We start from the raw sequence: 24,373 nt of genomic DNA on the forward strand, positions 1-24,373 counted from the left end.
ATACACCCTGCTCACAGGAAATATCGGAGGTTCACAGAGGACGGCCAACACTATCAATTCAAAGTTCTCCCATTCGGGGTGACCACAGCACGCAGGGTATTCACAAAGTGCCTTGCGGTAGTAGTGGCGCACTTGCGAAGGCAGCAAATCCATGTATTTCCATATCTGGACATCTGGCTGATAAAAGCCAAGCCACACAACTAATGTGTTCGCCATACTTTTCAACTGCTACACAACTTGGGGTTTACAGTAAACTATACCAAGTCACACCTTCAGCCCTCCTACCTACATCAGTAACTAGGAGCCACTTCCAAAGCCCTAGCATACCCCAATCCAGCTAGGATAGCCAGTATGCAAACTCTCATCACCAAGTTTCAACCCCAACACTCTCTTCCAGCACAAGTGTTTATGCAGCTCATAGGGATGATGGTCTCTTGCACATTCATTGTACCTCACGCAAGACTTCAGATGTGCCCTTTACAAGAATGCTTAGCACGTCGGTGGAACCAGGCTTAAGGTCAACTTACAGATCTGGTGTTGGTGGACAGCCGCACCTATCGCTCTCTGCAGTGGTGGAACACAAAAAATCTTTCCAGAAGGCGGCCGGTCCTAGAGCCAGTTCCACAGATAGTGCTAACAGCAGACGCATCACTCACCAGCTGGGGAGCCCATCTCCTAAACCACACAATTCAGGGCAGGTGGACCACCCAACAAAGAGCGCTCCACATCAATCAACTAGAACTACTGGCAATATTTTTAGCGTTAAAGTCATTCCAACCACATCTCCTCAACCAGACTGTCCTAGTCCGCATGGACACTATGACAGCCATGTATCACATACAAAAACAAGGAGGGACACACTCTTTGCAATTGTCTCACCTAGCGCAAAGCATATGGAGATGGGCCATTCCACAAAACGTATATCTTCTGGCGGAACATCTGCCAGGAGTGAACAAATTGCGGATCTGTTAAGTCGTCAAGCTCAACAGATATGGGAACGAATGGGAACTTCAGCCGGAAGTTCTTCATCCCTTTTTCCAAATGTGGGGACAACCAGACATAGACCTGTTCGCCACACACGCAAACGCAAAATGCCCAACCTTCGCCGCCAGGTTCCCACACCCGCTGTTCAAGGGCAATGCGATATGGATGAACTGGTCAGGCAGATTTGCGTACGCTTTTCCTCTTTTCCGCTCATTCTGCTAGTAGTACGCAAGCTCAAACAACAGTCTCTCAAGATGATCCTGGTTGCTCCCACATGGGCACGGCAACCATGGTTCAGCTACACTACTCGAACTCTCAGTAGTTCCACATCAAAAATGACGGCTCTCCCCAAAATTACGGCTCTCCCCATAGCTGCTCATGCAGAACCATGGAGAGATAAGGCACCCAGATCCAGCACAACTGAATCTAGCGATCTGGCTCCTGAAATCCTAGAGTTCGGTTACCTCAACCTCCCACCCGACTGTCTAAACATTATTAAAGAAGCCAGACGCCCTACTACTAGAGCTTGCTATGCAGCTAAATGGAAAAGATTCATCATTTACTGCAATAACAACAAAATTGACCCATTTGATGCTTCAATTCAAAACATTATTTGATACTTGCTACATCTACAAAGAGGCAGTCTGGCATATTCATCTACAAGATTACATCTGGCTGCCCTTGCCGCCTACCTACAAAACAGACAATATTTGTCATTCTTTAGAGTACCGGCTATCAAAGCTTTTATGGAAGGCCTTAAAAGGATAATTCCACCCAGACTGCCACCCTCTCCAGTGTGTACAATTCCTTACATGGAAAGTAGCTTTCCTTGTCGCAATCACCTCTCTCAGAAAAGTAAGTGAGATCCAAGCTTTAACCATACAAGAACCATTCTTACAAATACATCGTAACAAAGTGGTTCTTGGGACAAACCCAAAATTCCTTCCCAAAGTAATCTCTGTTTTTCATCTTAATCAATCAGTAGAGTTACTAGTGTTTTTCTAAAATCCTGATTCGGTAGCGGAAAGAGCTCTTCACACGCTCGACATCAAAAGAGCCTTACTTTATTACATAGACAGGACTAAAGCCTTTAGTAAGACCTAACTGTTTGTAGCTTTCTCTTCACCTCATAAAGGCAACCCCATCTCCAAAGCTGGAATTGACAGGTGGATAGTCAAATGCTTTCAGAAATGCTACCAGAAAGCAAAACGCACATTAACAATTCCCTCTAGAGTGCATTCAACACGCAAACTAGGGGCTTCCATGGCATTCTTAGGGAACATTCCCCTAGAAGACATTTGTAAGGCAACGACATGGTCTACCACATACACCTTCACCAAACACTATTGTGTAGATGTGCAGGCAAAGCAACAAGCTTCTGTAGGCCAGTCTGTTCTTAAGACACTTTTTCAAATCACTGCAACTGATACAGGTGACCACCGCTAGGGGAGACACAGCTGTACAGTCTATGCAGAGTGTGAATTCTGCAGCCCATATGCCTCGAACGGAAAATGCTGTACTTGGCATGTAGCGCTGCAGAGATTCACACGCCCACCCACCTCCCCGGAACCTGTATCTGTTCCAGTGTTATCTTACTTAGATACACTCACATGGACATCTTTTCTGTTTCTACAAACTCCATAATTTCCCATCATGGCAAAAAACAATCTGAGGATGGAGTTGATGCCCGTGCGCACTACCGTCCAAGGGAGGAGTCCCCTATCTCGTGACTACAAAAGACTTCTTCCAGGACAACAACAAGGTGCAAGCATCCGTGCCCAACACCAGATGGCAATCTATGCACAGAGTGTGAATCTCTGCAGCTCTACATGCCAAGAACAGATGCATACTGGTAAGAATCATTTTCCTTTTCAGTTAATGGGAATTAAAGACATATTTGTTGTTTGTCTGTAAAGCACAGGCCACGCATTTGTGTTTACACCACTAATTATTCAACCAATGTAGTATTTCATATATTTAGGCAAAAACTACTCTTTAGGTCCACCGTAATTGTTTAACTTAGACAAGACGTAAATGCAATTAACAGTCTTTTATTTATTTTGTTGGTGACAGTAGCAAAGATATGAGCACTTCGATCAGAAATGGGAGTTTAGTCATTATAAGAAATTAAGGTGAATAACCAAAAGCCATGATTAAGAAAAGTTGCAACAAAGAAGAGTTAGAGGAGTATTAACATGTTGCAGATACTGATTTAAAGATATGCCTAGACTGGAAAAGGAATTAAGCCAGGATTCATTCAATCTCACCAAACTGAGCCTCAAAAAGATGAATTTAAATTGTCACTGAAGGAGGTCATAACCCTGAGACCCATAGGAAGTGTATTCTGGAGATGAGGACCAAGTTTTATGTAGTGCGAGGGTATGGAGATTTTCAATATACAGAGCGCTTAATGCATGTGTTTGGATGCGATTGAGGATAAATTAGCGGGATAGGCCATACATTCCCTTCAACACTACAGTGAAGTGTTTAAGTTGAGCTCTCTTAGTAGAATCTCCTAGGGTTGAAGTAGGACAGATGCAGAGGAGAGAGAATGTAAAGTACATGTCTAATAACCTGATAACCTTGACTGTGGAGGGGAAATGTGTACTTGCAGAGCCCTACGAATAGGATGTCACAATGGTTAATTCTGCTGATAATTAGAGAAGGAAGTTGGACCTAGCTTACTTAAATCAGAGGACTCCTCGTGACTGATTTCTACTTGACATAATTGTATTGGTGATTAATGAAGTTAGTTAAATGTGAGAATTAACCTGCATGTCAAGGGTTTTGGCACATGGGGAGGTGATGACGCGTTGGAGAAAAGATGGGTGGAGTTAGAGTAGGAGAAAGCACAGTTGTAGATCATTTCTGTTATAGAAGAGGTGAGCATGCGGGCATCCAGTGCTTGATGACTGAAAGACATTTAGAAACCAACAATATAACAACAGGAAAAATCCTTTGAGGATCATCATATTGGTGAGAAAGTTCAAGGAGTTAAATATTGTTTTTGAGTGAGAAAGTGTGAAGCAAGCAAAGCTGCGGATCCAGATTTTTAGGTAAATGCTAAACGCATGTTTGTTTGTTAATTGAGGTTGACCCGACTGGTGTTGAGCTTTCAGATTCAGTGATGGATCAGAGCCTGTTGGTCATTTAGCACTCGGAGGCCCATTGAGTGCCATGCACTCTACAAACCGAATAGAATAGAAAAGTTCAGTTTCCAACCGATCGCATTGAAGCTGAGTTTACCTCTTCATGGAAGTTTTTCTGGGTAGTACATGCTGTACTTTTCCTAGAATCCTTTGTGGTGACTCCTGTCCGCGTGCAGATGAGCAGGTACAACTTTCAGGCATCTGCGGTGGCGGGTAACCTTGTACGTGCCCTTCACACAAGAGACAGAATTTGAGTGGAGCATGTGGGAGTCTATGCCTGTTCTTGTCCTCTGTGCACAGTATCCATGCTTCATATTGCAAACGCACTGTCTACAATCATACCCATGTTTGTGATCAACAAAGGGTACCCCTGAAGGCAGTAGGGGTGAATGGGTTTCAAGCATCTCTACTGTACAGGCGTTCCAATGTTCATAATTAGTATTACAAAAATAATCCACCATACGTACGCAACCGCTTGAAACGCACATAAAATAAACACCAAGGGACCACCTTCTGTCCAAGCCATTAGACTTCACTGACAGCTGGCGCACCCCGAGAAGCTACGAGTGCTGCCACCCGTCAATCCCTCTGCCTCAGCACATAGGCTGAAGGGAGAGGGGTTTTTTGTGTAGTTCAATGAGCTGGTGATGGCAAGTGCTCTTTGTGTGTTTTATACTTTATTTAGTGTTAATTGTGTCTAATGACCAGCGGTGAGCAGGAATGGCTCGGTAAGTTGAACGTGCACCACTGTGACCTGCGGCGATGAGTGGTCAGTAGTATGAAAATAGTTCGAGTAACAGCTGGTATTTACAGTGTTTAGCAAGGGGAGAGTATAGTAAACAATTTCCTATTCGAAGAATCGAGCATTTCCTTCGTTTGCACCTCAGTAAAATGTACCCCCTGAACGCTGGTTGAGCCTCGTGTGTTCGGCCTGTTCTTTCTTATTCTTAAAAGTTGGCTTTGATGAAGAGCCAGTGTCTGTGCTGCCACGCCCGGCTCTAGCTCACTGCTTTCTGTTTTCCCTCGCGCAGTTTGCTGGACCAGATCCCAGAGATGTTCGCGGACAGCAGTGAGAGCGAGACTGTCTTCGCCCCCGTGATCCAGGCCGGCATGGAAGCCCTGAAGGTCAGTCTTCTGTCTGCGTGAGAATTAAGTCATTACCGGGGCAGGTGCGGGCCTGGCAGTGCCAAATCCACCCTCGAATATCAAAGGGGAAATAATTGAAAAATAAGAAATATTTTCCACTGCGCAAATCCACTTATCTTTCCTTTTAGCTGAAAGCTGTGAGGTATGCAAACAGTAACCTAGAAAACAGCAGATGCTCATAACTCTTTTTTACACTCTCTCTGTTACTCTTCAGCTCACACACCTGTCTCATTTAACCAGCCCTCTCCTACTTTTTTCTCTCTCTCTTCGCTGTCGTGAAATCTCTCATTAGCTGTCCCTTTTTCCTTAATACAAACTCTTAATATCTTTATCGCCCACCTCCAACTCTCGCTTCTTCTATGTATCAAGAATTGTCTCTATTACTCTCCGTTTTCTCTTCCTCTCACCTTATTATCTTCCTCTTTAGCTCTTCATCGCCACCTCCACTCTTCCTCTCTAGTTCGTCATCACTGGCAACACTCATTCCCTCTCCGTCTCTTTGTTTTCTATTTCAGTTCCCTTTCTTACATTCTCTCTCGTTCTCTCTTCATATGAATCCAAACTAGAAATACATATTGATAATGTAAACATGTGCATTCTAGCTGAAATAAAAAAAATCAGTTGTGTGAGTAAAGGAGGCAAGATTAATTTGTCCTTTAAATCAAAATGTTGGTCTTTTCAGGCAAAAAAAAGAGATTTTTAAAGGCCATATAAAAACGTTCCCTGTAGGAAGCAATTGTAATAATGTTCTGCCTATGAAATGCTCCGCCATCATCGAATGATCAGTCCTTCTACCCTTTGTAGTTGATACAACAGACTATTTTGGCGAGTGAATGAGTCGAGGGTTACTGCAGTTCACACCACGGACTGAGTGGCCACATCACTGACCTGTCCTCTTGAAAATTAAAGCCCTACACAGTAGAAGCAGTAGGTGTGTTACTAGGGACGCCATGTCTCCAGCCGTGGGCTTGCTAGTTACAAATCATTGTTATTAGGTGCATCAATGCAGTTGGTTCAGTGGAAGAAAATCTTCCCAGAGCACAGTTGGGTGTCAAATGAGAGCTCAATGTGAACCGAGCACATGTATGTCTGTCAACGGTGTATTGCAGGATTTCCCAATGTGGGGCGTGAGCTGAATATTGGTGGGTCATAAAAGTCTAAGCAATAAATAAAGATGCCTTTACATTCTGCAATTATCTTGTCATATTTGCTGTGTTTCGAAGACAGTGGTCAAATGTTATGCTCTGTCTTCTGACAAATTTCTGCTTATGTTTTTTTTACGATGAGGATTGGTGTTTACATACTCCTCTCCCTTTGCAGTCAAAGAAACATTTCACCCTCCACACCCTCGCCGTAATCTAGTGCGTTCTTCATCTTCTCTAGACTCATCATTGGATGTCTCTTCTGATCGCCATGGCCCTCTTCCTCAGTGACTGTTGCATTAGTGTATATGCCGTCTTCCCAACAAAATGCGAAACGAGAGCCCGGCTGATGTTTGGGCTGAGAAAGACTGATCGCATCTCACCAGCCCTTGTGTCTTGCCTGCCAAGCAGAAAGTAGACTAAAATAACCTCTGTGTTGTCTGCTGGGCCTTGAATGGGGTTGTATCTTTCATACCACCTGCATGACACTTTGAAGGCGCCCTCAGATGCAACACTTAGTCCCTTCAGAAAATTGTTCAAATACTTAAGACTTCTCTCTTCCATCTAGCTTTTGAACTGGAATCAAGCTACTTTTCCCAATTCCGTTTTATCTTTCTTTGAAGCAGATTTCCAGCTGTGCTGGCACTTTACAAAAAAATCTAAATTAAGATAAATAAATAGACGCAGTTTAAAATGAGCCTTGGGAAGCAATTGATTATTAGAAATATTCAGTCTCTTACTTGTGTGTATCTCTAGTTGAGGTCCACTTTGTTTCAGAAATGTTATGCACATAAAATGTATGTGAAAGGAAAATGTGCATTTCCCAATGAATATCCAGTTTTTGGGAACGTATTGTGACATTCCGAATCCTGGATGATAAGTCAAAGGACTCACTTCATTGACCAGGGATAGATGAAAGCCTGAGTTGTACCTGCTTCAGTTCCTACCCGGGGTCTGTAGAATGTTCACAGAACAGTCTTTTCTGAACCGTTTTATGAGTTTCTATAGAAGGATAAAGTATTATTTTAAGTCCAACGGTAATTCCCAAATTAGGTGAAACATATGTGTTTGTGCCTAATTTCGAATTTCAACTTGGGTAAAATATGTGGTCATGTCCATGCTCATTCCTACCTCAAATTCCTACTGGTATTTTGTGGAGGATTATTTGGTGAGGGGAAAACGGATATGCAATGAGGAAAATGTGAACTTTTAATGTGTTTCGGTTTATTTGTTTACTGCAAAGTCCTATGGTGTGTTGTGATGTCCGCTTTAATTTTGCAAGTGGCATGATCTATTTGACTAAGAGGCTTTGATTTAATGATTAATTTTGTAGTTGCAATTATTAATACTGCTTAAATTTGTCTTGTCTTATTCCTGGCTCTTCTTTTTTTTTTAACCGAATATCTAAACTGACTTCCAAGGAATGCTTGTTGGCCACAGTCAACTAAGGACTTTGTTGAGATTTCTCTTTGGCCAGTCATAAATGTAGTCAAATGTACACTGATTTTTTTTGTTACTGAGATCTACACCTGCGTAGCAGTCCTGTGCAAGAAGTGAATTCTGGAATGAGAGTTTATTTGTTATAATGCACATTAAGTGCTTCTGGGTGAGTTTTAAGCCGCTTGGGGTGGGCTTAAAATACACTTGGTGTGATCTAAATGCTGCAGGTGAGATGTAGGTCTCTGTGGTTGGGCTGAGTCACTCTAGGACGTGCTTACGAATTGAAGGATGGGGTTTTACAGCTTTATGTTGGTGATCTGATGTTCTTAAACAAATTAAGAGGCTGAATAAATGGTAATAGTTTATATTGGCCAGACTGTGGACATTTCTAGAAGCATTGTGTGTGTACTGTTGGGAACTTTTTGGGCTCAGTGTCAAGTATCAAGTTATTCTTCAGTCTTCTCCACATTTAATGCTGTTGCCTTCCATTCCTTCCTTCCTTCATTTATTAGACTGTTATCTGATAAGTTATCTGGGCGTGTTTGCAGGGACCACCAAGCACTGTAATAGGCCTGGGCGGTAAATTCCGATCCACTCGCGGAATTTCGCGTTCTGCAGAGAACGCAGAATTGCCCAAAATTCTGCGTTCCGCGGCTCTGCGGAATTTTTTGCTTGTTCGCCTTCTCAAAATGCGTGTTCGCAAGATATCCCCCCGAGCACGCACCCAGCATTCGCAAACAGGAAAAAAGCATCGCGAACAAGCAATTCCACGTGTTCGCGGAATTTCTGCGTGCTCACAGAGATTTTTAACCATTTCACAGAGCTTTGCGTAGCCCGACTACTCGAATTCCGCCCACCCCAACACTGTAAAAGTGAGGATGTGAAAAGGCCCCTATGAACCAGGGCGCCGACCATTCAGTCTGCAACAGGATGTTCACCTCCAAAAGTCTCCTTGACTCTCCAGGTAGTAGTGGACAAACAGTTAAGCCCTAGCTCAAGGGAGGTGGGTAGAGCCGATTGAAATAAAACAGCCAAAGTTGTGTGTGTAGAACATTTTAATAACTCCGAATATATAAATATTTACTGTATAAAAGGCAATTCAAATGGTAGAAAATAAACAAAGGTTAACGCACAATATTGCAGTAATGTAATGAATTTTAGTAGTATGCTGAGTGTGCGGTTTGTAATCAGTTATTTATTGTGAACATCAGCACAGAATTGAAAGCAAAAGGCATAATATAACGGAAATCTACTTACAAAACATTGGTAATGTTAATCAGTGCTCACAAACCTCAACCATTCGTGATCACTAACTGATCACGATCATCACAGTATAAAATGGAAGGTCGCAGTGCTCCTACCAAACAGAAGTACATTATGAGCTCCTAAAATGCTGTGTTCATTACTTTTTGCAAACTCCTAAACAATGTATAAACAAAACAAATGCAATAGCATACACAGCCTGCCAAGTGACCTTCAAAGGAAGAGACCAGTGTCCCTGAGCCCTGCGAGTATTACCTCTCTGCTGATCAGCATATGTGGCAGTAGTTTTCTTGGGCAACCCTCCTTCAGTGTCATGTGATGGATGGAAAGTTCTTTAGGGATGCTGATCCAAGCTTCTGGATACCTTGGGCTTGCCGGCTGAAAGCACCTACACTACAGCAGCAGGATCTGTGCAGGTCCAAAGGTGATCTACGAGCTGGAGGGAAGCTCCAGCTCAAAAATCCAGTCCATAGCTGATGGACCTGTCCCATTGCCAATCAGGACCAGTGCATTCAAATATCAAAAGGTTCAGCCAGTCATGCTGGGACACAGCTTGGTCACTGCCAACGTGAAGTGACCAAGTACACCTTCCAGGGGTCTCCTCTGGTGGGGACCCTTGGTTATTCCCTGGAAACAAAGATCATGCAGAGGAAGAATAATTGGAGGGTGGGGTTGTCCTCTGTGGCCAACAGCAGTCCTCAATTTTGCAACACTCATTCATGCAAAAATAAATGTTTGAGAATAGATATGCTGTTTGTGGATAATTTACCATGCACACAGGTTCCAATTATGTTCTAGTGGTCACAAATGGTATGCAAAAAGTTCAATTGAGCCTATCCCATACACACAACAAATAATAAACTTCAAGGGGACCACGTCTGTCCAAGCCTTTAGACTTAATTTACATGGGGACCTGTGGTCAATAGTCTGTTTCCCTTGGCGCAACTACTGCAGCCCGAAATCTAGAATATGGTACCATAAGCCGTGGATTATTCAGAAAGGGTCAACAATGTGATTCTTTTAGACTTCAGGGTTGAGGATACCAATGGGAAATATCAAAGAGGTTTCCATGAACACCAGATTTATCTTTATGCAGGACACCTTTGAAACATTTGGCCTGGGACGGGAGAGTGTCCTCAAAATGCAATAATTGCTGCCACAGCCAGAGAACTATGGCCTACGTTCTCCGAAACCCTGGAACCATACAGACGTTGGTCGCTCTGTTGTCCCTGCCATATTGAGCACTGCATTGATGGACCTGTCCCAGCCCTGAAAGTGGGGGAGACTTAGCAACAGTTTAGTGAGGAACCTATCACTGCTGGAAAGTGGACTAGAATACACGGGGGAAATGTGTGAGGTGTCCATTAATACATGAGTCAAGTTCATTCAATTTAATATTATCCATATTGCCTACCTCTCCCACAATCAGTTGTATGCCATATGTCATGCTAGAGACCCGGGATGCATACTCTATGGAAGCATACCTGTGGATTTCTTCCATGTGGTGAGGAGCTGACACCTTGTTACAAACTTCTGGGAGGAGGGGTTGTAACAGCTTCATGGGGCCACAGGCTTGGCGATCCCCTTTGGAACTAAGCAATGCCTCTTGGGTCTATTACCTAAAAGAAAAAATTGGAAGCTCTGTTGGAAATTTGCACTGCTGGGTTTAACTCTGGCTAAGCGACGAATGGCTATTAGATGGCTGAGTAATACACTGCCAGTGTGATATGACTGAATGGGCGGGGGCAGAGGAGGCTCATATGAGAGAGGTGCGACAGGATGAGAAACTGGCAAATGACCTGATTTCCTAGGGACCTATGTTACGTGGGCTGACGGAGCCTCTGGCTGATGCCTCCCCGAGTGGAGAGGCTTTCGAGAACCGGGGGAGGCTGCTGACGCGGATGACTCTTAAAATGCGGCGGGTTACAGGGCCTGGACTTGGCCAAACTTGATGGCCATGAAAATACATAGGAGTGCTCTTTTGCTAGCTCATGAGCCCTTCTGAAGAGCAATCTGTGTATATGATGGAGCAATTGGGGTGGGAATTTTGGGGGGGGTGGTTTGTCTGTTTTTAACCTGATTAGGCAGTTTGTTGCATACGTGATATGTATAGTATTGTGCTGCAATGGCAGGTTAAGCTAGAGCATGGGTACTCACAAACGTTTTCTCAGGGGCCAAAAGTACAGTCTGGTTTGGGGCTGAGGGCCGCACCCATGGGCCTGCGGATTCGTTTTTGGCAGGGCTAGTAGAGTTTAAAACAATCACCACCTTTTCAAAACATTACTAGACATTGCTGTATTTCAAAAGTAGTTGTAGGTACAAAACTACAAGGAGGAACTTTTCAAACAACTGAATGACCTCTCAGAAATTGTGCTTTTTGACTTGGCCTAATAGTGTTTGGTAGTGGTGTTGGGGCTGATTAATGGCTCTAACGCCAAGTTTTCATTTGTAAAGGGAGGCAGGGGCTTCATGACCCACACAATCCTTTGCCTCTCATGAGTCATGGTCCATCCCCCTAACAGTGGTAAGAAATAGCATTTTAGACTGTGCATCTGCTCATATAAGATTACACACTAGTGACAGGTCACATTTTACTTTACATTGTAAAAGTGATGTTTGAGTTGCTGATAGCTTTAATGCCTTTTGCCAAATTTTCACAATTCTTTCCAATCAAAAAGCATTCAAGAGTAATATATTGCACGTACTGACAGGTTTTCAGATTGCTTATGTATGACATTTCCAGGGTCTCATTCTGCTCATTTGGACTTCCATACTTCAAGAGGCATCTTATCACCAGGAAAACCAAGCAGTGAAATCAATGAAATGAGATAAATATCAAAAACTACCCTGAACTGCGCAGAGAGAAGTTCTATAAGTTGCATTGAAACGGCTGTGTTGGCCACGACATCCTTTTGGGTTCAAAATGGTAGTACTATTGGTCACGCAACAGTTCATCATCATACTAGGCGTCCAGGTGCTGCCGGCATTTAAGATGCTGTGCAACACAGATGCAAATGACCAAATCAAAATTAAAAAAACAAAAGAGGTGTGACAGCTAGGATATTAGGCACACTCTGAGATGTAATTCTAGTCAAATTCAAAGTCTTAATCATTCAATGTCCAAATATTTTGTGGTGTTCTGAAGAAGGAAGAGCCATCCAATCTTCCTTGACTGGAGAGGTCCAGGAGTCAGCAAACAAGATTCTCCAGACACAGAGATAAAATTGAGGTTGTGGTTTCAATAGTTCTTTTATTTTCTTGTAGTTTCATGCGCCCTTTGCCAACACGTGTTTCGTCTCAGGCTGTTCCTATTAACAGCAGACTTCATCTGTGCTTAACATTCAGTATCCTAAGTATTAATCTAGAATAATATAAGTGAAGCATGAATATAGCTTCAATAGATAATCTTGTGTCCAGGGCCGGCTCTAGGGTGATGCGACCAGTGCCACAGCACCGGGTGCTGACTTCCCGTGGGGGCGCCTGTTTGCTAGTTTTCCTTGTTTTTTAAAGCACCCGCTGCCGTGTTCCTGGCCTCCAACACTTTTCAGCAAACGTTAAAATGTTAAGTGAACTCCGGTGATTAATGTTCTTCCCGGAGAGAAACCGTAGTTTTGTCTAGTGGAATTTAGACTTGTGGAAGTTTTGATTCATCATAAGGTAGTGCAGAAGGTTAATATGCCTGCTGCTAAGAATGCAACCTTGCAAATCACAAAGTGAATATAGCATAAATAGGTAAGTGGGTTACTGCTTTCGACAGACTTCCTATTGTTACTTGCAGTTTATAAGTTAAACTCCTATCAGTGAGCTATTAACTGTCAAAGACCTGAAATGCAGCCTTCAACTATAGATTAGAGCGTATTGATTTTTTCCTCAGACTTTCATTATCCTAATGTTTCACAAAGGGTTTGGTTGGGTAGAAATCATTTCTGATTGTTCAGAGAACCCCCAACCATGGTGTTAGATTTTAAATTCTGAGTTTGTGCTTCTCCAGACCAAGTCCCCCTACACTATACTGCCTACCAGTATGGATGACATATAAATCCTACCCCTTGTAGTCCTCTGTCCTATGTAACGTTTCCTATATTTATTTACACACATATAATTGATTGTCTCTGTAATGTGTGTGCAATGTAAAGTGCGCTGACACCCTTCACCTTTATGAGTGACCCCATAAACTAATTAAAAGCATTTGAGAGAGAGTGGTTATGGAGACTGTTAAAGGGTGGTAGTGCAGGAATCCGTTGCAGAAGTGGTCAGGGGAGTGGTGGGGGGGGCGCCAAAAAACATTGTCGCACTGGGCGCCGCCAGTGCTAAAGCCGGCCCTGCTTGTGTCATCCCAATTCCGTACATGGGGCTTTAGGTGGTGTATTAGATCATTAGTCATTGGGATCCGTAATCTTCCATCTTCTCCACAGCCTACGAAAAATTCAAGCAACTTTCAAATGAGTGAGTTTAGGATATTTGCGCAGAACAAAAAGCCTATAGCATTTGATTTAAAAGAGTATAAAGTTGCATCATATAAATAAATTAGCCAATCACATTTATAACACAAGTGACTTGAAGGAAAGCGGAAGACTAGGAAGGCAGGCTGGCAAAGATGCTAGTCTGCTGGTGAACAGCAGGGTGGCATAGTATCGCCATTGGCACCCCTCAGTCCCCCCTCCAACAAAAATACATTACCCAATAATAACACACACTCAGACTGTTTGATTGGGTACAAAATGCTGCAGGTTTATTACATACACCGTTATGTAATAGGTGGGTTATCTTACGGGCGATCCAAGGGCAGGCAACCAACTGGACCGCCTGCCCGCCTGATGAGCCGGGCAGCACTGGGGCGAACCCCGCCTGTGCTGCTGTCCAAGTGATTCTCTTCCAGGATCACGTGACTGTTGGTAACTTCTACTCACGCCCCTTCCCGGAGCGGAGCGTAGCATAGCAAACCCTCGGTTGTTCAGGCCCACAACCGCCCGCAGGACTAGCGGGGCGCCGACACGGCTTCCGGGACCCTCCCATGAGGCTCCTCGGATTTGGCTCTGGCACCCCCTATGGTGCCGCGCAGAAGTACCCTTGGTACCGGCCTGCTTCCAGATCGCCCGGTAACTCCGCCACAGCTCTGGAGGCGGCCACCGTTGCCGCCAGAGCCCCCCACCAAAGCAGCTATAGTCTTACCTGCCACCTCTCCTGTCTGGAGCTTCCTGCAATCCAGATGAAAGAGAACTATCGCTGCTGGTTATAGGTGGCCCCATCTATATCCCAAGCCCTTGATGCTATCCTGGGTCAGATAGTCTGATGAAACAAAAAGACCCATTAGGCCTGGGAAGTTGTGCCGAGAACTAGTCACCCCCATGAGGGAAAGTTCCACTGCTTCAGTTGCCTCAGCCCCGAGCTCAGTCTGGGCGGGGGCGAAGCCGGCACCCAGGATCATAAAGCCCCATCTATTTGCTGATCTCACCTGGCTGCCGTCCTACTAGCGCCGCGCGTGTCTGAACACCAGCGTGCCAATCTATGGGACAGCAGCCCACTTGCTAGATGACTACTCCCCGCCCGCCTGCCTGCTAAGACTATTCTGGCAAGGGGGGGGGGGGGGGGGGGGGGGGAATAACTTCCTTTGAACAGTCCCTGTGCTTGCCAAATGAAGGCGCACGGGAATGTCCATGACTAAGCGTACTGTGACAATGAGCAAGGCTGCCCTCCAGCACTTGCCCTGCAACCCTTATCCCTGCAGGGAATTTCGCCCGCTCAGCTCCCTCTGGGGAGCCCCCTAGGCATACCCGCATGGAGAATCTGCCTGATTCAATGCAGGGCGCACTGTCTGTACTATGGTCCTAACATTTGATGCGGGAGATGCCACGCACCGCCTAGGTCATGGGCACCATAGGGAGCCCCGCATTTCCCCCCCGGCGTGCCTCTAACTGGGCCTGGCTCCCCCGAGCTGAAGTGCTCCTACCGGGCTGTGTAAATGCGGCCCAGGATGACCTTAATCATCATCTTGGTGTGCTACCACAAACTGTATTGGTCCTGAGAACCTTGAGAAGCACACCGTTTACACCTGTGCATACCCTGCGATGGGACCGCCTCCACCCCGCTGCAAGGCCCGAGAGACATATATATTCCCCCTATCTACCTGGTTTTTGCCCCCTGGTGCCCGGCTGGTTGCCGCTCTGTGGCTGACACCGACCAGCCGGTGTCTGTTACCCGCCTTGCTGTTACTTGTCTATCGCCAACTGCCCTTGCTTGGATTGGAAGACTGCGAGGTGCTTTCTAAGGACTGTGGATAAAAAGCTCCAACCTAGTTTGACCCCCAAAACGTAGGGAAAACCAAGTAGTAATCATGCACTTCCTGGTCTATCTACCCCGGCGTTGACTATACCCGTGTCAGTGATACCGGTCACCGAAGGTGCCCCTTCCAATCTTCAGCCCCTAGCAGGAGAACCAAGGGGGCAGGCAAGCCTGTAGGAGCCAGGCGGGGAACCTTCTGTGTAACTACTTGCCCTTATCTGGGATAAGGTAATGCCAGGTCCTTAATACCCTGTTGCCAATAGGCTCTAACGCAGTGTTTACTAACTTTTATATGCCGCAACACCCCTGTTAGCTGGCACGACCACCACCCGCCTGCTGTCCTGGCAAAAGCGCGGGTAATTATGTCTTACTGGGGCGACCCAAAACCTACCCATGGTTGCAGAGGGATGCCCCACCCAAGTACATGGTATTCGTCCATCTGGTGCCAGCCAATGTTTGAATAAGGCCCTCGTGCCGGGTGCCGCTCAGCGTTTCGCAGCGCCTCTCTTTGGGTTGTAACTACCAGGGTGAGAGTGCAATTATACTTCCAACTGAGGGGCTGTTAACCAGAGGCAAGGCAGGCAGACCCGGGCATGAGAACATATTTCGAGTATGTCCCTCGCCCAGCCTATGTGTCCCACGACACTTTTGCTACACTATCCCAACATGCCAAGAAGTTAGCCACGTACTTGGATAAGAGGACAGAGAGTAACATACTCAACACTTGCCCCCTCTGAAATAGAGAAGCCAACTTTACAGGTAGTTTTGGGCAGTCGTGCTCTAACCACATCTTCCCAGCCTGGCGAATGACAGCACCCATTCATAAAGCTCCTGTGCTGGTGGGAACAAAATGTTTTCACATTTCCACGTCTGACTAATTGAATACCTTCGCCCAGTGGTATCTGGCGCTGACTAACATAAGGTGCTTTCATTACCTGCCTACGCATATCTTTGGTCATGTGACCTGGCTGGTGGGGAGCTATCCCTGAACCTAACCAAAATTGAAAACCCAGGAGCTGCAGCCATGAAAGCTTATTAACTGAAGACCAGTGGACCGGGGCAGCTCCAGGAGTTTGTCTCGCAAAGCTGAAGTCCTGAGAACAATCGACTCCTTTAGGGTAGCGGGGCATGTTCAAATTGGTCCCTTAATATCCTTCTTACCCCCATCGTGGATGGCCCCCTAATTGTATGTAGCCACCCGCTGGTTACCCACTCCTTGTGCTTGCAAAGGACGCAGTCCTTTATCACGTTGGTGCCAACCAAGCACTGGTTTCTGTTCGATCCTCTCACCTGTGGGAGCAAAACTAACGTCAATGGTCTCAATACCGACCCACAGCGCTTCACTTGACGACCCCGGTATGCCTACCTGCACAGCTTCCCCCTGCGCTGCTTTAGCCATGTGTTCCACACTTACCCTCACTAGCAGGTTTCCCTGGTAAAACAGAACCTCCTGTATGCTAAGTGGGAGGGTCACCTATTATTTCTGTACTAATGGTGAGCTGCTGCTGTGTAACCATGCTGAAAACGCGCAACCACCCTGAATATTGTATGCAAACTCATTTTAGAAATTGGAAGGGTGTGCCCGTGTACTGTCAGTACCTTCCCTTAAGTAGGCATAGACGGGGTGCTGGACTTTATCAAAACCAACGCTGCTCCCAAACAGGGGCCCTTAATTAAGTGTTTACCAAGGGCAGCTGCTAATACTACCGCATGCGCTGTAGTACGCCAGTAGGCATTCCTGCCTCAAACCTTAAAATGCCATGTTAATGCACCAGAGCCAAAGTAGCTACCTTTAGTCTCACTTTGCACTTTGGCGAATGGCCAGTGCAAAATTGCATCATACCTTAAGGTCCCTGACTGGAACCATAAAAACCCTTGCATTTTATCGGTAGCATGTATCCACTGTGTGCTAGCTCTGCCTTTCCTGGGGGGCGGCTGGGTGACTAGATCTTAGTATGCCCACAGGGCTGGACTACGACTATTTTTTCTCTTAAATTCTATAAAGCGTTATATATGGCGCAACTGCGACCCGAGGCGTCGGGTCACCGAGCAGCACTCTACATGAGCTCCAGTTCCGTAACCTGAGGACCGTACATATTGTAAGGCACAGGGAGGTTCAGTGATTTGCCTAGGATTCCAGGCTGTTGGGCATTGTTGCAGTGACTACAAATTGTGTGCTAGATTTTCGCCCCAAGAATTTTCACACATAAGAACTAAATTCCTCAAATTTGTGACTGTCATATGCTCCCTGCTGTGTTATGTCCCACTTGCCGGTCAACATTGGAGCGTCTGGTGTGGGCCTCCCTGTGCCGTGACCCCGCACCGTCACCATCGAAACAGGCGGTCTGGAGCTTGTTGCCTCTGGGGACTGCGAGCAGCCCTGTGCGCCCCAAGATCTCAATGATCTGAAACCCCCAATGCTGATTGCCGAAAACTCGCATCGCCATTTGCTACGGATAAGTAGCTGGCAGGGTGTGCCGGCCTAGCACTGCGTTTGTCGGGGGAGAACTCTACCTGTGGTGTCGGGGCTGCCTAAATCATGCGTCCCAGTAATAAAGTTTTCCGGCAGGCCGCAGGCTATTAGCAAGGAGAGGTCACAACCAGCCATGTGCGCCTCATCGTAATTCCCGGCGCACAGCCGAGCTCGCCGCAACATGCACCCGCAGGGTCTAATTTCGGTACGTAACGGTTACCCCCATAGTCCCTCCCTACAGCCTTCCTCAAGATTCGAGTCTGCATGGGGCCCTGTTGGGATCCACTCATGGCATAAGCTCGGTGGTGATTAATATCACTCAGCTGCCTCGACCTTGCTTCCCGCAACACCGCGACTAATCAACCGAAGTTGCCGCGGTTGACTGAAGCGGGCACCCCGCTCTTCCGAAGCCGCCCCAGCATGGTGAAGCTAATAACAAGCATCCCTCAAAGGGGGGGGGGGGGGTTGGGGGGGGGCGGGTGAATCACATCAAGCTCAATGGGATCTCAACCATTTCCATCTTGGGAGCTGCTTGTGATCTTTCGATGTGCATCAAGATTTCTTATCTCTAATGGTTAACTGCAGGCACGCCCCCGCAGCCGAGGCATCATACTGCTGGCCTACAGTGCAGTGTACAGTGCGGCCGGAGGCTGAGACAGCCGGCACGCCTCCCTTCTTCCAGCATTGGGTCTGTTACCAGGATTCCTTCATCCTTTGCAGTAAAAGTGACCCACCACATGACGCCAATTTATTAGGTCACCAAATGGTTTAACATGAAGATACGTAACTCATGATGGTGCTGTTACTAGGCATGGGGAGATGAGTGATTCTCCCACACTCACTGTACGTTGATCCCGCGCCGAGCTCGAACTGGGATATCCCGGTCCACTGACTGCACATCCGGACGCTACTTCACCTCCTCTCTTCTCCCGATAATTACTCCCGCAGCACTGCCGGAGTCCCTTTTGCAATGCCTGTCGAGCGTACAAGTTGTGGCCAAATATATGGCGAGAGAGGCATAAATTATCGCCCTTGCCTCCTGCACATTGTGTGATTACCTCCAGCTGGGGCCTTTTGTGCTGACCTTAGTGGAGACAATTTCGGCAAGCTCGCTCTGTGCGAGACTGGGGAAAAGTATTTCCCAAACCTGAAGCACGTTAACACCATGAGCCGGCATGCACCAACGCTCTCCTTGCACTGGGCTCAATTACTCCACCCATCTTCTACGGGAAACAACCCTCAATGTCTGCCCCCGTGTGTGCTATCAATGTTGCAGCGCAAAGCCAGGCAAAGAGTCACTCATGAATCATGCTATGCGTCCACCAACCATTGTGACCATCTGCTCAACGATCACATCACATTAACTTAGTGCGCTTGGAAGCCCTCAACACATTAAAGGTAGGTATTACCGCACACATCCATCGTTGTTTAAAGTGATATTACTATTCGTCATTCCAAACAATTTGCCCCTGTTGCTGCACTGGGCCAGGGAAGCGCTTTACTGCTTTACCGAAAGCACAAACACCGTCAGTCAGTCAGACCACAAGTCTCTTTTTCACCCGGCCGAGAGCACCAGACGCGCAGAAGGGGACCTGATTTTGTAGTGTGGTGTGCAGTGTCTGATTTTACCAGCTTTTAGGGGTTTCCCAGGCGGTCCCTCGCAACGTCAAACGGTGCTGTGACTGTGAACCACTTCTACTGTTGTCCCCCGTCAGCACGCCTCTCTGGAGCATATTAGTCCCCGAGCCTGCCTCAGAAATACTGCCCGACCGGAGGGGCAACCCCCTACCTCATTTGCATATATCACACCTTCATACAAATTAGAGAAGGAGGCCTCCTTTGAGACGCATTAGTGCTAAATGCGCGTCTGCACATGGCGCACTGCAGATGGGGTTACACACGGATATTTTGCCCCCTCTTCAATCACCGATCAGTCTCCCCTGCTGGGGCTACCAACCAGACCTGGCACTCTGTCTGGGGTCTGCCACAGTTACCAAACAGCTGGCCCCTCGCGCTCACCACCCTGCACCCCCCCTTGTGGGGTCACTAGCAAGTGGCCGTCGCGCGCGCCATATCGCACTTTCACCCATCACACGAAGTACGAGAGAAACCGCGGAAACGATAGATAAAATGCTCATATGCTCCGAGGCCCTGAATTAATTACGTGGAGGCATTAATCACTTAAACATGCAGCGTCGGGAACCGAACACTGCTTGGCGAGCGCCGAAGCAGAACGCCCATTTTTCGAGGCTACACAGGAGCCCTGGAGATTAGAATTAGTGTATAACATGCCCCCCCAACGTCACAGATGAAACCGCCAGCAAATCCCAAACCTGGAGATACAACACCAAATTAGTGCCGCAACTGAAAACCCGGCGTCCCCGCCGAGCCTCGAACCCTGGTCTCCCAAGACCAGAGTCGACCGCCCTGACGAGTGAGCCACACTCTCCGCTTTGCTAGCTAAATTCAGCCGGGGGTTGTCTCCCCAGGCGGTTGCGCTCGACGCGCTGCCCACAGTGGTAGGAAGCTGGGGGTGGGGGGGGCGATCTGGCGGGCACCGGGAGGACCTCCTCAGTTAACGGCGATCCGAGTGAGACTGACCTCCGGTGTAAACACGGCCAGCCACTCCCGGTTCTCACAAGCAGATCGAGGGCGAGTTCGCACAGTGAGAAATAGGACCACCAAGCCCTCCCGCATCCCCGGGAGCCGTACTCCTGAGTGCCCCAATGCCTGCCGCAGCCCGCCGTGCTCACAAAGCTCGCCCCTCGCCCTCTGACTGCCCGTGCCAGGGCCCCTGTCCAAGCCGGGACTGCCCTATGGACGGACACGGGGAGGGGGCTGTGGTGCTCTCACCGAGACTGCAGATGTAGCGTGGGAGCTCGTGTGGACGACTGAGTCCGTGTCGGTGCGAGCGACGAGGACGAACGACCCTTCCAGACGGCATGCTGGCCTAGGGAGCTGCTCCTCACCCCTCACCCCCCAGCCACACTGCCTCCTCAGCAAAGACCGGGCAATTGTCGCCAGGCGCATTGGCGCCACTGCAGTAAACACCGGAGCCCGCACTGGTCCATGGCCATACCGTGCAGGCTCCGATTGCAACTTTTGAGCCCCAGAGGGTGGGAGAGCACGGGAGGCGACACGCTCTCCTGGCCTCGAATGCTCGGCATCCCGCGCCGCTGGTAGGTCTGCGACTAACGCAGGAGCCATAAATACCAACCTTCCTGCCAGCATGCAAGCGGGCCAGGTCGCCCCCCACAGAGCTAAGTCCACCATGGGCAGCACGCGGAGGAACCTCAACCGGCCCTACCCCTGACCCCTGTGCGCCCACGCACCGCAAAGTCCCGCACTGCCCCCCGAGGGGCATACGCTTTCCTAGGGCGAAAGTGCGTCCAAAGAGCTCGCCCCCCCCTCCCACCATGGCAGCCCGTGCCATGGCCCCTGTGGAACCAGGGACAGGTCGGGGGGGTGGCTGTGCTGCACTCACCGTGACATATGTCGGGTAGGAGCGCTCAGGGCACGACCAGGCCCCAGGATAACGACGATGGGCGACACTCGAGGCGTGCGAGGCGACGATGCTGCCGACGGGACAACACACGGCCTCTCCATGCGGCGTGCGGGCGACAAGAGGTCGCCGGCATGGTGGGGGGGGGCTATATAGAGGAGCCCCGGAAGTGACGCCCGTCGCGTCACTTCCGGACAGGAAAGAGGAGGGGGACACCGGCCGGGGTCCCTGCCCCCCCCCGGAGGGGGAGGCGGGGAGGGGTGACCGGTGCCCAGGCGACACTAGGGCGCCGACCGCTTTAGTAGCAAGCGCAGTGAAGCTGCTATCACGCATGCTCCGATAGCCCTCTTTTGTGTTTACTGGAAGCCCACTACAAGGTCTGCAGGCTGCTAGCAGCCCACGAGATGTATTCTGAGTACCACGGATCTAGAGCATCATATCCCTTGGACTGTATTCTAATATGTGCTACGACCTGCACTTTACCGTGCATTGTATATCACAGAAATGCTAATAAGTTTTAAAAAGGAAGGAAAAGTTTTAAAAAGGAAGGAAAACGGAGGATAGAAGGGAAGAAGTAGAAGGAAAATGAAAAGAACATGGAAAGAAAGAAGGAAGAAGGATAGGATATAAAAAGGAAAGAAGGGGAAAAAATAGAAGGAAAATGAAAAGAAAGAAAAGAACATGGAAAGAAAGAAGGAAGGATAGGATATAAAAAGGAAAGAAGGGGAAAAGCAAGAAAGAATTAAAGAAAATAAGAAGGAAAGAAAACCAGAAAGGAAAAGTTAAGATAGAAAGAAGGAAAGAAAGGAAGAAGGTAAGAAGGAAAGAAAGAAAAACAAAAATACATTTCATAAAAGTGTTACAAGTGCTGCTTTTCTCGTTGGGCAAAGTTCAATAAAGAATCATTGGTGAAACTGGGTCATAATTAACGTGTTCTGAAGAATTGTCCGCTTAAAAAATTCACATGTATAATATTAAAGCTTTCAGTTTGTGTGGTTAACTTAATACAGAAAGGAAAGATAGGATAACTTATTATTGAACAGTTTCAAATGGAAGCAATCTGTTATGCTGTGAAATACCAGCAATAAGGTGAATAGAAAAAGGAGACTCCAGGAGGAATTTACAACAGCATTGGTAGGAGACAGGAACTAATAAAGCGTGGAATGTTGGCTGTGCTCACATCTGGTATAAAGCACATTGTTTTCACCCAGTGCTCTAAACCCAAAGGCAACACTAAAGTAATAATTATAAAGTAAAAACTAAAAACACTGGCATTGAAAGGGAACTACCTTATGTGTAGATACTCTCATTGTGAGAGAGCAAATTGCAGTCACTCAAAGTGAATCAGTAACTGAATTAGGCTGACCCATTGCCCCATGTTGTATGTGGAAGCAAAATGTGAATGACAGAACAGACGAATGGATGAAGAGGGCTGGCTGAAAGCCCTTTTATGTAAGTATATTACACATATAATTTTAGTAAAATCTAAAGGTTTTGGCTAACGCAAGACGTAAAAAAAAAAAAAACGATTTGGCAGTGAACGAGTGCTTGCAAGAAGTCACTAAGCTGTTTTCCCTGCACTAAAATTGCATCATAGTTTGCTGTCTGTCGCCGAATCATAAATGATCATAGCAAAGGGGCGTGTCTTTCCTCCATGGTCCCTGCCCCCTTCCCATCCAGGAATAAATGCCCTATTGCAATGGTGCCCTTAGTGTTTGTAAGCCGAGTGTGTGGATTGCTTGCTAAGGCTGGGGTTCCTCTGTTCCCAGGATCCACGCTCTGCAGATTGTTGAATAGTTTTGCACTGGGGCCGTTCTTAAATAAACTCAAGTCATCGAAATCGGCCCTTGGAGAATTTGCCGACAGCAGTGTTTTGTGGAATCATCATTCCCGTTTGGGAGCCCAAGGCCGCTCCCATGGTTAAAGGTCAGCGGGGTCATGTCCTCACATATTTCACACTATACTGTCGTTTACTTGATAATGCCACTGATATTTACTATCTCCAAATACAAATGCATCCCGCCCTGCTGCCGAGCTGCAGTGCATGGAAAGGGTGAGGCTGCAGCTTCAGTAGATTGCGTGACATACTGTCCCTGTGCGCGTTTAATAATTGCTTATCTATCAAGTCAGTTTCTAAATGAAAGGGCTGCTGGCCTCTTGTGCTACCGAGGCATTGGTTGACGTTATAGGGGACCGTGCGGTGGCTGATTGTAGACAGCAATCAATTCCCGAGCAGTAGCCTAAAGGTCAGGTCTGTTTTCTCTTCCACAGGCAGCGGAGTGCGCCGGGAAGCTGTTCATCTTCCACTCCTCTCTGCCCACGGCCGAAGCACCCGGAAAACTGAAGAACAGGGACGACAAAAAACTCATCAACACAGATAAAGAAAAGGTATTTTCCACGTTGCAGGGTCTTAGTTCCTCAAATCTCAATTGCCTTATTCTGTAAACTAATGGTATAACCTCTTAAATGCTCGGTGGGTGTCTTCTACAAAATACTTTTGCTGTTACAGAACCGGCAATCCGTAAAACCGCAGGGTTTGTGACCACAAAATACCTTTTTGTGTTGTGCTAAAAACCCATTTTGCGCGTTAGTGGGCGTTTTGAACTCTTAAGAGGGGTTCTGCGATTAATTGCGAATCACAAATAGGAGTAGCGAAAGGGACGTCCCCTCCTAATTGCAATTTGCAATGAAATGTAGCATTGGTTTCTATCCCTAATTGCAGTCGCAGACCATTGATCAGTTACCGACACAGGAGTTGGGGTGGCCACTGATTCATAAATGGGTCAGCTTCTCCTTTGGGAATCCTGTCAGACGGCTTTGAGACAACTGAGAGGGGTCTTGGGGCCCTCTACATGCGCTCCCCCATGGTCTGGGACTACCGGCCACCCCCCCCCCTTACTACACAAATTGCATTTACTTAATTCAGCAGGTCAACACATGGGTCTTTGGAAGGCAGGGGTCAAGGGACCCCCGGCCGTATTTATTAAAATAT

The 24,373-nt window shown here is 47.2% G+C and overlaps 1 protein-coding gene across 1 annotated transcript in view; it reads left to right on the forward strand.

The window, feature by feature from the left end:
- Positions 1 to 24,373, forward strand: part of SEC24D (SEC24 homolog D, COPII component) — a 553,336-nt gene that overhangs the window by 378,323 nt on the left and 150,640 nt on the right. Inside the window, exons 13-14 of the mRNA XM_085634340.1 lie at positions 5,165 to 5,258; positions 23,653 to 23,769. Coding sequence (XP_085490466.1) covers positions 5,165 to 5,258; positions 23,653 to 23,769 — 211 coding nt within the window. The remainder of the gene's footprint in view (positions 1 to 5,164; positions 5,259 to 23,652; positions 23,770 to 24,373) is intronic.

The sequence above is a fragment of the Triturus cristatus genome, chromosome 2_1 (genome assembly GCF_964204655.1).
Source record: "Triturus cristatus chromosome 2_1, aTriCri1.1, whole genome shotgun sequence".
NCBI classification, from domain to species: Eukaryota; Metazoa; Chordata; class Amphibia; order Caudata; family Salamandridae; genus Triturus; species Triturus cristatus.